This window comes from Prinia subflava, chromosome 4 (genome assembly GCF_021018805.1).
Source record: "Prinia subflava isolate CZ2003 ecotype Zambia chromosome 4, Cam_Psub_1.2, whole genome shotgun sequence".
Lineage (NCBI taxonomy): Eukaryota > Metazoa > Chordata > Aves > Passeriformes > Cisticolidae > Prinia > Prinia subflava.
In genome coordinates this window covers 4,012,719-4,028,034 of record NC_086250.1, presented here as the reverse complement: position 1 = coordinate 4,028,034, position 15,316 = coordinate 4,012,719, and the positions used below count along the sequence as shown (strand labels likewise).

Here is a 15,316-nt window from a genome sequence, read left to right as displayed (position 1 = left end):
CAGGTGAGCATGCACACACATAGACCTCTTGCTCATTTTTAGAAATAAATCAAGTAATCTGATCCATTAGTGTACAGAGAGAAGTTTCTAAACATATCTGTCAATTACCACAATTGTAGTGAGTAGTCCCCAGTGTACACTTTTGCTTTAGGCGGAAAAAGTAAGTTTAATTAAAGTTAACAAAAATAAATCTGTAAAGCTTAATATATAATTCAAAGTCTCGACTTTTCAACATTTAGCAGTGTATCCTGAGCAGGTTTTAATTTTGACCGAATAGCAGAAAATCCTGCTGGGTTCATTTGAGGCTGCAGGCATTTGATACTGCACTGACCTCGCAGTATTTACATTCCCCTCAGGAAAATCTGGCATGCAGTCCAACTAGGGAGGATCATGTCTAACACTGCTTGAGCTACCAGTGCTAGAAGCAAGCAGAGTAAGAGTGAAAAATAGTAAGGTGAACAATAAGGGCATGCATACAGAAATAAAATAAAAAGGAAGAGAAAGAGAAGGTCAAACAGCAGAATAAAAGAAGAACTGAAGAGACAAAGACTTGGAGACAGTTGTTTTTCTGATATAAATAAATCCCAATTTTTTTTTTCCAAACCAGTGGTGCAGAGAGGTTTTTGGACTACTGAAAAATCAAATTACTTCAGCTTAAGGAAAATAAACTGATCAGAAGACTTGAAATATTTGCCTCTGATCAAACAAATTAACAGCTGCCAACTGCAGCTTTGTCTGTATGGTGTTTGATTTTTTGTTGAGGTTGGCATATCTATGTCAAATTCGGACAGAAAAAACCCCAAACCATAAAATTCTCCATAAGCTCTGCTTTTGACCATTCCCTCTACATTCCTAATAGAGACCCTTGGTGAACCCAGGTATTAAATCAAATCCAAAACCTATTCACCTCCATTGATTACAATTTAGGTCCTAACTGCTGCAAAGAAATTAGGAATACAAGAGCCAATTTTCCACAAATTCTGCTCAGATTTTTTCTTAGAAGTGCTTAAACCATCCTCAAACAAGTGAAAAATCTTGTTTGTTCTTTGCAGATTCATTCTGCCAGCAACATAATCTCCTATATACCAGACCTGGCTAAAGTGTATGAGACACACAAGTTCTGAACCAGTGCCAGCTTCATTTCTTCACCTCCTTGAAAAAATAAATAGTAGCCTTAAGTTACCACAAAGTCTTTTAAAACCCTGTTTCCAATTGTGCAAGGCAGTTTTTCAAGGAGAATAATAAAAGTAAGAGCTCTTGTCTGAGTTAATTGATTGCAATACTTGACAAAAGTGATGGTACCTTCAATCCTTGTTAAAAGTTTGGGAAGTGTCCATCTGTACTAATGACTTAAAAACAGCATCACTAAAAATCGGAAAGAAAAAACAACTCCACTACTAAGCAAAAGCCTTCCTCCCCTCCCTTCCTCCCTCTTTTATTTAAAACCAGGATGCTGATATTTCAACTCCTCAGCCTGATGCAATCTTTGCTTAAATCATGAGGGCTGTGAAACACAGCAAACCCCACTTGGAGCCTATCAGGACATCACCACTCAAATCAACAGACTGTTTTCCACTTATGTCTCACCTCTAGCTCTTTTTCAAATAGCAAGATTTTCAAGGAACTTACATATCTGAACGCACAAATGTTTTGAGGCAGCAGGCACCCAAACAAAAGATTCTAATGAACAGGATAAAAACACTGGCATTTGAATTGCTGAATTTGATAGCACTTTTTGTTGTTTTGAACCGCAAAATGAGCAATCAGAGGCACCAGAAATCCCGAATTTCTTGTTACACAGGTTTGGCACTCTCACCTGAAGTTGGATGAAAACCACAGAGTGAGCTCAATTCTGAAGCACATTGCAAAGTGTGCAGCTTAGAATGCAAGAATAAAGAGCACTTCAGGAAAAGGTTCGGCTTTTTATTATATTTTGAAAGTGAAGCAAAATGCAAATGTTCCAGGTAAGAAACTTGGGAGTGGGTGGTCTGGAGAAGAGCATAAAGAACACTGTGTTCTGTATATGTAAGATATAAACACTAGTGGTAACAGGAAGACCCAAAGGATACCCTTTCATCGAATTTGCATTTAAATAGAAGTCACTTTACCATACTACTAGGCATCACTCATGTAAATAATACTAAAATGTCACCTTTTATGCTGTTCACTATGTACTGTGCAATATATTCAGCTAGAAAAGCAGGCAAATTTAATGGTTTTGTTGTCAGTCTATCTGCTCATAAGAACAAAAAACTTTCCTTAAACCCTCCTCTTTGTGGCAATCACTACAGAGAAAGTTTAAACCTGGGAAATTTTTAAATTCAGTTTACAGGAAAAAGCTCCTTTCATTTAGTTATTGAATTGTCAGACAGACAGGAGTTGCAGATAAAGAGATACAAGGCTCAGTACAAAGAGTGACTCTCATCAAGGAGAGTCTTGACTCTCCTCTTCCCAAACTCTTCCAATTCCTTGTAGGACAACATTAATAACTCCCTCCTGTCTGCCCTAGGGTAGCTTTAGTGACCTACTCCTCCAAAATTCACTTAATTACATTTCAATTAAGCAAGTTAAAAATTGATTGAATCAAAAGTCAAATTATTTTTAACTCTGCTGATACAACAAAGAAGATGGATCAATCAGCAGAAGCTGAAATGTTATTAATTAAAAAAAAAATAGTAGCATTTGCGTGCTTTAGCAACTGAAAATATTTCAGTGTTTCAGATCAGGTAAGCAACTGACACCCACATCAAGCAGAGAAGATATGAGTTTGTACCACAAGAAAGATTTCAGATCACAACAGATGATAGGAATATCTAATGAAGTTTAGCTTGCATCATTCTTCTGATTAAAATTCATCATTAAAATGAACACTCGATCTTACGACATTGATTGCTCTAACATATATTTTTGTTTGCAACTTTCTTTTTCAACCTTCGCATCAAACCTGTAAAAAGATTTCAAACAGAGTTTTATATTCATCTAGAGGATTTTCCTTGTACATCAAAAAATACCAAAGCAACCCTACAAAATGGTGTGAGCAACATCTAAAATCCTCAACAAAACCCTCCGTCCCAGTCTTAGCCATAAGGAAACCAAGTTACCCTTTTAGGCATTCAAATAAATCAGATTAAAATGTTTTCTTCTTCACTGTAAGCATTTGAGAGCATCATTCCTGTTTATTCTTGTTGCTCACAAAATTTTATTTCAAAGAGAGATTTCTGTCCCTTTTATAAACCAAGTTCATTGAAAAAAATTAAACATTATACGTCACATGTTTTTACTCATCTCAAAAATAGATTCTCAAAAATGATAAATGTTACTGACAGCTGCATAATCTGCAGGATTTAATAAAAAAATAGGGAATAAAAAGAAAAATCCAGAATGACAGAATTTTGCTAGTAGTACAGCTCAGAACAAAATCCAAAGCTGTATTTTTGCAGGATTTGTGCAATTACAGTATCCTACTTACTCACTGAGTAGTGAAGATAAAAGCTTCCAGGAAATACTGGCATAGAAACATGGCAAAGATGGCATTTGAAATTGGAACATTCACCAGGCATTTTGCTTTCAAACACCTTTTCTTACTAGGACTTCTCTTGCCTGGTCTGACAGACTGAAACATTTCCAGTTAATAAAGCACAAAATTCGTTTTTAAAGCACTTGTTTCTATTAAACATGATTTATAATAGATTCTGGAAGAAGAAAAAGCAGGGAGCCAGTTTTAAAGGTTAAGTTGCTTGGCAATATACCTTTCCTTACAAATAATTGTTCTTACTAAATCACAGTGGAGAAAGCCATGAAGAACTAAGTTTATGGAGCCTCCTGAATACGCAAGTATCTTTTTAATTGTTTATATAAACCTTCAAGACAATCACAGGCCACATAAGAATTCAAAATACTGTCTTAAAAGCCTTTTTTCCCCCCACCCCATAGATTTCAAACAAGTATTCAATTCAAGTTTCATAGGTCTGGAGCAGAAAGCTGCAATTTCACAACCAACAATATAAGCAGACCTTCCTGTCCTGCCAGCACTGGGAAGCAGAGTTTTACTGGAGTGCCTCTGCTGTCAAATTCCCAAATTTGACAAGTCCCCAGATTTCTACTTCTGGTGGTGGCCACTCATCCTGGCAGCTTCTTCCCTCCCTCAACATCACCTTCCCTTCCACCAAATGCCAGAGCCAGGGAGAGAACTGAAACGCATGGTTATCTCACACATTCCAAAGAAAGAAGGCAAGGGAGGAGGGAGAGAGAGAGAGAGAAGAGGAAAGAGTTTAAATTTAGATATTTACTTACTGAAACACAGAAAAGAACACACATCCAGGCACCACGCTGGCAGAAATCCCAGCAGTCAGGGCTGTGGAGCTTTGCTTCCAGCGAGGATTTCTCTGCCTGGAGCTCCACAGGAGCCTTCTCCCCCTCTCACATGCACACAGAAGCGAATTGAGGAGTGCTCTGCACTGCCAGCCCCAGTGTATCTCAGGTTTAATGAAAGTGTAATTCATTAGAATAAGAGCTGGGGTAACATAAACATGTGCAGGAAAAACAGGCTTGGTGCAACACCACAACAGACACCAGGTTTGATCAGCACAACAAAACTCTGTCAGACCACAGGGATAAAAAAAAAATAGTGGGTGCAACTCCTTTAAAGCAAAAGCAGAACATAAAAGGCAGCAAAGGTAAAATGTGGACCTGTCAAAGTTCTACAACAAGCAGGCTCCTCTGCTGGCAAAGTTCACAAGGTACCTGCCCACCAGGTGAGGTGTTTTTGGAAGTGTCCCTCAGTTCCAGGTGCTGCAGGATATGGGTACCAAGGTGGGGAAAAGAAAAAGAACCTGTGCAGCACCCAAACACAGCAGGAAGATGAAATACTGGTACATGCCCCAAAATCATTCTTAAGAAGGCACATCAATTGTCTTTTTTTGCAAAGGGGAGAGGGTTTGGGGGAAAAATGTACCACAATAGTAAAAATTTATTAAACATTGCAGCGACCACCTGCAGGAAAGTTTTGATTGATGATTTCCTTTGCTTTTTGCCATCCTTCACACATGGTGAACACCAAAAATGAGAGACCTTGTAAGAATTCACTTCACTGCAGTAAATGTAGAGTATATCTACCTTATCTGCTCTTAGTACTTAATCACCAAAAAAGACCAAAGCTAGGGGAAAGATCTTTTCACTTCAAACACAAGGATCTAAAGCTAGAGACCAATTTAGTAATTTGTTAACAAATATCAAAAAAAGTTTGAGTTTCTTCAGTATCTTTCCCATGGACTTCAATATTTCATGTAACCACTTATGTATAGGTATTTTTGTATTTTTAAATAATTATTCATTTCTTCTTACAAGTGTTGACAAACTTGGTAATGATTTAGGAAAAAATAAAATCAGTAAATTCCCTCATGCTTTCAAGCCTTTCTCAGTGAAACTGAAGCATTTAAGGTATTGCCCAATTTAGAAACACACTTCAGGAAAGAGACAGCTCAAAATATCAACCACAGACGTCACAGGCAAAAGGAACCTTTAGAAGCACAGCAATTCCTGATGCTCACATTTGATATTCCACCTCCCAGCCTAACTCTGAAACAGACTCCTAAGACAGGGATAATGGGCCCATCCAGACCCGCACACGAGTCACACAACTTGTTTTTGCAGGGTGAACTTTTGCCACCCTTCCCTCTGGGAGAAATCCCATTAAGTTTGCTCCTAGGAAATCAGCTCCCACTCCTTTTCCTGACTTGCCACTGCTGCTTTCTGCCTGGTTGTCTCTCCCCTCCTTCCCCTTCTGCAGCTGCTCCCACCTTTTCAGCTTTCTGCTGCAGTGAAGCACTACCTACAGCCTTGTCCTTCCACATCCAGCCCATAATAAACTGCTTTTTGGATGCAGTCCCACCTCTCCTCTGACCCACACCCATTTCTTCCTGTGCCTAGAATCCTTCCACCTCCACACCCAGCTTCAGCTCTGCGGTATTTTTGGTTCTTGAAGTATTTCAGTGGAGGAAAGAAGCAAATGGTAAAACAGATAATAAATGTGCAGGCATTCCCGAAAAAGTTCTCCTTATCTGAACAGCTTTGCTCATTACCAAAGGCACAGGATAACTTGTGGCTAAGCCCCAGTTCACCTATACACCATTATTTGATCTACAGGTCTCGCCATGTAAGAAAAAGAATCAAGTTTATTCTTCATTTTAGTAAAATAAAGGTTAGAGGTAACAAGAAAAATAACTAAATTTGCGGGAGGAACGCTGCGATTCTTGGTCTTGGAGAAAAATAGTTTGATTTGTTTGTATTTTTCTCGAATTCCATTTTTCCTTTCAAGAAAGGGCTTTTCTGCAAACACGACTGGTTGTTCTTTGATTTTTCTGGAGAAAATCTCAGCTGAATGGGAAAGGATCTTTAGAATGCACATAAAAGACAAAGGTTCAAACGAAAGCTGAATTCTCAACGAGCACAGGTTTATTTTCGTAAACAATAGAAACTCAGAGCTGAATGAGATCTTATCCCTTTTAATCACTTAATAAATTTTTCTTGCTTTTCCAATTTTCAAGCTACATGCCTACAATAAACAAACCTGCACTGACAAAAAGTCTCTATACAAGCACACAAAACCTCTATTTGATGCAACAGTGAATTCACCTGGGCTTTGGCCAGGGTTTGCCAATGCATGATTCAGCCAGCAACAAGCAAAAACTGCTCTGATGAATACAGAAAAAGGTAAACTTCAAAAGAAAACTCTAAAAATGAAACTTCAACCCTCTTAACTCTTTGTGTTTTTAAGAACTTTTGCAGTCAGCTTTTGTACAGTCCAAAAAGTGTCAGTCCTAAAGCAAAGGCAAGAAAAATCAATTTCTAACATCCAAACAGCTTACCTAATAGTAAGGTAAGAAACCAGTCTAGGCAGACTGATGCGAAATTCCACAAATATCATCTTTGGATTGATTTTTAGAACAGTCTTATTTGGTAATTTAAAGAATATAACCCTTGTTTGAAAAGAAAAAAAAAACAAAAAATTGAACATATATTCAGAACTACTGCAATGAAAACCAAAAACATAAGAAAAGTAAGCAAGTGCCTGAGTTGAGATCATTGGGTCATTTTAAACCAACAATAAGTTTCTTAAACACATGCATATATATAAATGCACACACATATTTATGGGATTTTATGGTACTCCAACCCAGTGCTTTGGTGCCTAAAGGTTATGAAGTCATCACAAACTTGTAAAAACATCAAGCTGGAAATTCTCAATGATCTTATTAGGTGGGGAGCCCGAGGCCCCTGACCAGATGTATCTTCTCTACTGAGAAGTATCATAATGGGCTTGTCCTGTGGGCATTTATAAATAAATAAATTCCCATACTACCCATACTTCCATCCAGCTTGGATGTGTTTTGGGGATAAAGCCCTTAACTTTTCATGCACAATACACTCAGCAGAAGTAACCAGTCCAGCGAAGGACCCTAAGCAGGACAAAAGGAAAATATCAAGTTTGCTGCACCACAATTTTCAAGGTTCAAGAGTTTTACTTCATCATACAGAAGATGCAATACTTAACTGAAAGTAACAACTGTTGTAATTGAATGTGTCAGTTCTACAGTCAAGGGTCCTATATTCTGAGTAAAAGTTTATTTGTATAAATACCAAACCAAGCACTCCTTCAGCCAAGTTTACTGCTAGAGTTCCCACCAAGTGCCGATGATGGGATGTCAGTGCACAGGTCTAATGTAAAGCAAACAAACCCAGATTTTCTCACTCCAAAAGAGACAAAACCCCTGAACAATGTAACACTCTGCTGAGAGCATATACAGCAGAGCATATCAAGGCATTGCACATTTTTAAACTCCAAATAGCAAACCACACCGTTTGTAATTTGGGTTTTATCAGAGGTGAGGAGAGAAATGACTCTGTCATTGGTAAATATTCTACAATTCAAAAAAACCTACAAAAAATAACATGCAAGAAAGGTCCAAGTCCTAGCTAGCATCAACTTACTAAGACAACCCTACAGCAAAAGAAAATTACAGTATGCAATGGGAAAAACTCCTTATCTATCCCTGTTTTAGTGTATCTTTCCAGCTTGAAACTAGAACAACTTCAATGCCATGAGAAAAAAGTGTGAAATAGTCACCATTTGGTATTTACTTATTCCGAAACCGAGTGCACACATCCCAAGAAAAATACAGTGTCCTTTAAAAATAATCCCATTTCAGTGCAGTCTGTATACTGAGTCATTTGTTTGAAATGCCAGTCCAAGGAATGCTACGATTTAGCTGACGATTATCTCCTCGACATTATCCCAATTTGATTATACAGTGTTTACTACATCAAAGCCAAAAAAAGCACAGTAATAGATTCAGCAACACACCCACTTGGAACACTGAAGACCTATTATTAAAGAACCAGAAGAATAATTTTCAAAAGGTTTTTATTTTCAAACACAGTCTAGCATAAGATCTTACCATAAAGGAAGGTTGTTCAGCATTTCTATTCAACCCGCATGTTTGAAGCTGTGCCTCAGAACTTAGGTCAAATTATTTATGGGATCAGGAAACTTGACTATCCTTGTCTAACTCTGACTGGACACTTTGCAGGAATCCAACAGACAGGTTTTGGTGGCTGAAGCACCAAAAGCATGACATTAACATTAATTTCCTTATAACTTTGAAACTCATATGGAACACAAAACAATATATTTCTTTCAGACCCAACCACGAACAAGCTTTCAATATTTTTAGTTTTAACATCATTTTATTATCCTGTAATTGACATAAACACTAATATTCAGCAAATCAGTACACACAAATGAGCAGGTTATGGTTAAAAATCCACACGTGGGGGTGTTTGTGTAGCAGGAGGTCACAACAGCCTGTGCTGTTTGCCCCTCATGCAAAAGCCCCACAACAGTTGAAATTCAGACAACCAGAATTATTATAATCAACACATCACCCGGAGTTACACTGCCTAGGATTAGAAGACAGTGATTATAACGTTGTCACCCTGTCTTCGTTAGCTCTCACATCCTCTCCAGCACCAACAGGGCTGAATGTGAGACAGCTTGAAAAGGAGAAGCTATCACTGGGCAGGAATTCAAATTCTGCCTGAGACGCTGCACAACAAACCAGTATTTAACTAAGGATGCCAAACTGGTCAGACCACGTGAACCTTTCAGCAGGCCTGACAGCACCATCCCTGCTATCCTCCTACATCTATCAAATCACAGAGAAGTGTTTGTGCAACATGTTTTCAGAGACAGCACACAACTTTCAAACAACAAACTGAGCTATTTTGTGTTGGCTATCAGCAAAACAATCAGCTCCGTGTACATGCTCACAGTTAGGGTAACACCTTGAACACCAGATCTTGGAAGGACAAGCTACACAAACAACCTGGCACTCAATAAGTCTGTCCAGAAGAGCATCAGTTGCTCTATAATAGCTGTTCACACACTTGGTTATTCCAGGAAAACTCAAGTCACTATTTTCCAGTTACTACAGCTGGCTAACGCACTGTTCATAAGTTTATTCTACAAGAAAAGGTTCCATCTCAAAGTCTAGAAGAATTTCTTTTTCATATTGCATACACACACAAATACAGCTTTCTTTAATTCTCACTCATCGTCATTACAGAACTCCAGATGTGGAATTCTTAATGGACCCCTGTCCTCAGTCTGGTGCATTTCTTGTCAATTTTTACACAACACTCCTGCAACGTAAATTGCAAGGCAGAATACAACAGAAAATCAAACATGTTGCTTGTAAACAAATAATCTGCCCTTCTACACAGCACAGCACCTATTCTGGTCAGATTTTTGGAGCATTATGCTTCAGCATATGTTTTTAAATTTTGTTTAGGGACCAATTCAAACACTTTCATATAAAATAAACCATGAAACACGCATATAACATCCACCTCACACTGTCTACAACTCATCTTACACAGAGCAGCAACCTTGTGCTTAATACTACAACACAGAAAAAACCTGCAGCCTATAAACTCTGTAACCTTCATTCATGAAAGTTATCCCACTATTGATATTGCAATTTAAATTCAGCAAACTAAACACAGTGCAGTGAGCAAAAACTCCTGAATGAATTGAGAAAAGCCTGTGAATTGTTAAATAGAAGGAAAAGAAGCATATTAACCAAATATACAGAGGGGCCATTTAAAATTTTTCCAGATAAGGAATAAGGATCATCTAACTATCTGGAGAGGAAAAGCTTGCAGAAAGTTTGTACAGATCCAACCAATTCATCCTCTGGACTTCTACACAAGAGCTTGATTTTCATGTCTCTCATCCAAAAAGACAATACACACAGCAAGGTTACCACAGTTCATGTGCTCCTCAAAACATACTAAAGCCAGAATAAAAAAAAAAAAAAAAAAGGAAATCAATGCTAGAAGCAGAAGGTCTGCAAAGAAAATGGCCAAATTAAACCTTCATTGCAGCTGTAAACAATGTCATTAGAGAACAGGGCTGAAATCAAGACTCTTGCCCCAGTGATGAAAAAAGATCTTGCCTTCATGAAAGCATTTATGGCACGAGAGGGTACACACACAAATGTCAAGCAAACAGACAAATTCAAGGTACTCCTGGCTTGCAAGGACATTTGTTGCTGGATGGTTACATTCACAGCAGAAACTGCATTTGAATCTGCATCCTCCAACAGCTTTAATAAACACAAAAAGTCAAGAAATTGTTTCAGCTGTGCAGAATTCAGTGAACAAAGGACTACATACCCTATGACAAATTAAAATGCTCCTTTTGCATTTATAACACAACATTTAAGTTCAGTTTGGAACACATCCAAAATTACAGTGACATTCAGTCAAATTGAAAATTATAGTATTGTGACAAACATTCAACTTACTTTACATAATATCTTGCACCTTCAAAAGTGTACGCTTCCTCCCAACCTGTGGGTAAGTCTGGAAAACAAGCAGCAAAACATTGCAATTACCTTTTGAAATGATGCTAGCCATACTGGTCTGCTCCCTGACACCAAGGTAGTTAAAATATTGTGTCTGATTCCACATGCCAAAACCTTTAGTCCCAGAAACAAGTATTTCAGAATCGACTCACAAGACTGCCTAAGTGTGAATTCTGTAAGCCAAGGGAAGCTACACGCCTGAAAATGTGATTGGGGTTTCTCGTTCTCCAATAATAATGAGGATGGTTTAAGTGTGTCCTTTTCAAAGTTCCTTCCTTTGCCCAGCAACTCAGGGTCATGGCCACATCTCCCTCCCTTGAACTTCAGCAGCATCAGATTGCCTGGCAGGCAGAGAGCTAAACAAAAATCCATCTAACTGAGCTCCATGCAGGTCTCCAGCTCCTTAAGAGGCACGGTATCAGCTACACCACAGAGCATTAGCATTGTATTAGCATAATTCCACCACTGTTGTGACTAACAAGTGTTCCTGCAGTGTTTACAACTCTATTGCATTTTACATGAAAATCATTTTCCATGTAAATCTAGTGGAGGATGTGGGTACATCTCTTCCTTTCTGTTACCACTCTTTGGGAATCAGGAGTCCAAATATAAAAAAAACCATACCACTAATGGCCAAAATTTCTCAAGTAACAGTTTCCTGGTATGATGGAAGCTCTGGAGATGTCAGGCACCTCCATCCACCTCTAGATGCACCACCACCCTTAAAAGTTTGCCCCTGTCAATAAAAATAATGATTGATACCTAGTACTCTCATTGAATTATAAAAGCAAGAATGCGTTTCCTAAAGGAAAAAAAAAATCAGTCTGGGTTTTGTGGTGGTTTTTATCCCCCTCATTACTTATTTGTTCTGGCTGCTTTTTGCTGTACTCCTGTCATCTGCAGAACAAAAATCAAGGTGTCTTTTGATAACAGCACGGGGCAAAGTACAGCAAACAGGAAGTCTCTCCAGCAGAAGTATTTATGGCTGCTATAAGAACTTTGCAAAAAATACCCTTCCAGTGCTGAATAGCTCAAGGAATAAAAAGCACTTCAATTCATAATGGAGGACAAAGCCTTCCTCACTGTCTAGAACATGCCTCTCAGAATTATTTAACAGAGAGCTTTGCAATAATATACATCTGCAAAAAAAGTGCCATTCACTCAAAGACTGTTTCTTAAGAGAAGATGTATTTTGAACATATTTTGACTAGGTTCCAAAACAATGGTCAGAGCAGAAGAAGAGATAAACCCCAGAACAATTCTGTTTGATTATATCTGTGTATGGAGAGATTCATTAACATATGCATGAGTGAGGAAACTACAGGAACAGATTTGGTTTTTAGACAGTTTGGTATCTGATTGATGAATTATCCAAGGTCATGCCACAGTCTTTGTGTCCAGAAACAAGTTTAATTTACCTGATGATAACTCTGCTCTGTTACACACAATACTCCAAACACTCAAAAGCAAACTGCATTTCCTTTAGAAGGCACTTAACAGCAGAAAGAAATGAGACACTTGGAAAATTGCTGGGAAATCATCATCAGTCAACAGAGACAGTGGGAATACTTTAAAAAAAGAATTAATACTCAGCTAATGCCGGTGTGGAACAAGAAAAGCACTTCACACACGTCTGCCCCCATGCATATTGCTGTAGATGAAGGCCACTTTCTCAATCTGAGCACTGAGAGCAGGAGTAGCCTGATAGCAATCAGTAGTTCTATTTCCCAGCATTAAATGACTTCTTACAAACAACAGAACCTTCGCTGCAAATCAAACTGCAGAGTTCTAATAGCCAGAAACCTGTGGTTTTTCAACTATTCCCAACTCAAAAAAAGAAGGAAAAAAAAAAAAAAAAGAAAGGCTGCCCACAGTTTTCTAAAAGGCTGTTTCTGATTCCTTAATGCACAAGTATTAACCAACATAAAAAGCAAATAATCTGATACAGACCAATTCACTTGCAGATTATTTCCCCGCGATTATCCAAGTGATTATACACATAAAAACAACGGCACGAATTACTACACTCCACCACCTCCCAGTGGCATATGCAGCCTGTGTGCAATTCCAGCAGTCAAGAGTTTGGCTCCGGGTCTCCAGAGTGTCTGCTGTAAATCCTCCTCCTCCAGCACCTCCTGCTGCTACTTCTCCAGAGTGGAACAAACAGCAGAAGCAAAGACTTGATTCCACCCTCCTCCCTCCAAGTTATTTCTAATGTTTCGAGTCCCTTTTCCTCCTACCTATTCCACCTCTCTCAGTCACTTGGAAACCACACAGACTCTCAGCCTAGATGGAAGCGCAGGCAGAAAAAGGGTTTCTAGGTGACTAGCGAAATGAGCCTCCACATTTCTAGTACACCTATCGTGGTTAAATCTAGGCACTGCTGGAAATAGAAATACCACGAGTGGCTTCGTGCTAAACTGAGGAAGGATGCTGTGCAGGTGGATAACCGGGCTGGCCAGCAAGAGCACGGGAGGAACGAGGCGGTCTCTAATGGTAACTACACAGCCTCGCAGGGGTGATACAAGGCAACGGAGAGAAAGCAGACACAGCTACATTACACAGGCACAACTCGGGAGCAGGGGGGAGAGGGCGCTGGAAGAAACTGCCGAGCGGGCTGGACACGCAGGACTGCACGGCGACCGCGGCGCTGCTCGCCCCGGGGGGAACAACTGCGCGAAGTGCGGGCAAAGCGGGACCACGAGTTGTCTGTCCCGGGGGGCTGCGGCGGCTCCGCGGGGAACCCGGGCTGAGCCCCCCCCGGGCAGGGCCGGGGGCTCCGGGCAGGGCTCCGGGCAGGGTCCTACCTGCGCTGCGGCGGTGCCCGGTGATCACGGCCTCGCCGGTGAGTGGGTGCAGCCAGGTCGTGCTCTTCGCCTCCTCGCTGCGGGGACGGACACACGGACCGAGTCAGGCAGGCGCAGCCCCGCCGCCCCCTGCTCGCCCCCCCCTCACGCCCCCCACGCCCCTCCCGGCCCGGCCCCGCTCCCCTCCTGGCCGGCCCCGCGCTCACTTGATGAAGAAGACGCGGCCGCCCTGGCTGATCCCGTAACTCCAGCTGCCGGGCAGCGCCCGCAGCCGCTCCGCGCTCAGCTCCGCCATGGCCGAGCAGCCGCAGCCGGGGAGAGCGGAGGGGAGCGCGGGCGGGGGGGCGGCGCGGGCACGAGCGGCGGGCGCGTCCCCGCCGCCGCCAACACCTTGGGGAGGGGCGGGGCGGGGAGGGGAGGGCGCAGCGCCCGCCCCGCCCGCCGCGGGGGCGCGCAGGCCGCGGGGGCGCGCCCGGCCGGGCGGGGGCGGGTTCCGGCGGGCCGGGAGGGAGCCCGGGGATGGAGGGAGCGGCGGGAGCGGCCGGGGCCGGCCCGCGGGGAGGGAGCCCGGGGATGGAGGGAGAGGCGGGAGGCAGCCGGGGCCGGCCCGCGGGGAGGGAGCCCGGGGATGGAGGGAGCGGCCGGGGCCGGCCCGCGGGGACACGGGGCGGGATCGGTGTGCGGAGGCGCCGGCTGGCGGCGGCCGGGCCGGGGGAGGGAGGCAGGGACGGAGCGAGGGAGCCGCGCTCCCTCAGCCCCGCAGCCGGGCCGGCTCCTTCGCAGCCCGGCGCTGAGAACTCCGAAAGCCTCGGCTCGGCCGCCGGCAGCCCCTGCTCGGGTCCGTAAGGACAAAGGAAATTGAAAGTTTTGTCCCATTTCCTCCCCGGGTGAACCCGCTCTTCTCACACCCTCCGCTTCGGGCGATTTTGAAATTTCTTACGTAAAGGCTCACTCCTCCAAGTATAAAGAGGTGGCATGTCTTTCCTTCGTGCAAACCGTGCTGTCTGTGCTTCGTGCCCCTCTTGCAGAAGAGCTCTGGGATATGCATGGATGTGTGTTTTCGGTGTTTCAGGGAGGTGGCAGTAACTCAGGTACAATCCAGGCTGCAGGAATGACTCTGTGGCAGCGTGTGTAGTTTAATTCACGTTAATAATCCGATTGCGTGTGCATTTATGCATAGCTGTACACCCCTTCGATCGAAGTTATACATGACAAGTGTAAATTACTAAAACTGTGCCGTGGCCATGATATTTCTAAGAGAACCTTGCCTTGCAAAACCACTTTCTGAATAAGTACTGAAGCTGGGAAGTATCGCAGCATTCCTGTGTCCACAAAATATTTGTAATTCACAGCTGACGGTATTTGCACAGGCAGCTTTGTCCCCCCTCCCATTCTGAACACCTTAGGAAAAATAAAATTGGACAGGCAAGCTGTTCTGTGTTTTGATCTCCATCGTGCCATGTGGTCAAAACTTTAAATCCCTGTTGTCCCAGACAAGATATTCCAGACACAAAGAGCAGTGAATGTGAGAAGGCCTGGAGTTATCTTTAAGTAACTGGATGCGAGATAAGAATTCCTCCCTGT

General features: G+C 42.0%; 1 protein-coding gene across 22 annotated transcripts in view; it reads right to left on the bottom strand.

Moving 5' to 3' along the window:
• PLEKHA5 (pleckstrin homology domain containing A5) overlaps window positions 1–14,130 on the bottom strand; it is a 154,617-nt gene extending 140,487 nt beyond the window's left edge. For 21 of the 22 annotated variants that reach the window (XM_063395205.1, XM_063395203.1, XM_063395204.1 and 18 more), the window contains exons 1-3: window positions 13,939–14,130; window positions 13,733–13,809; window positions 10,866–10,923 (exon numbers count right to left, since the gene is read on the bottom strand). In XM_063395205.1, coding sequence (XP_063251275.1) covers window positions 10,866–10,923; window positions 13,733–13,809; window positions 13,939–14,027 — 224 coding nt within the window. In that variant the 5' untranslated portion in view covers window positions 14,028–14,130. The remainder of the gene's footprint in view (window positions 1–10,865; window positions 10,924–13,732; window positions 13,810–13,938) is intronic. The other variant, XM_063395201.1, reaches the window with a different exon arrangement.
• Window positions 14,131–15,316: the final 1,186 nt, after the last annotated feature.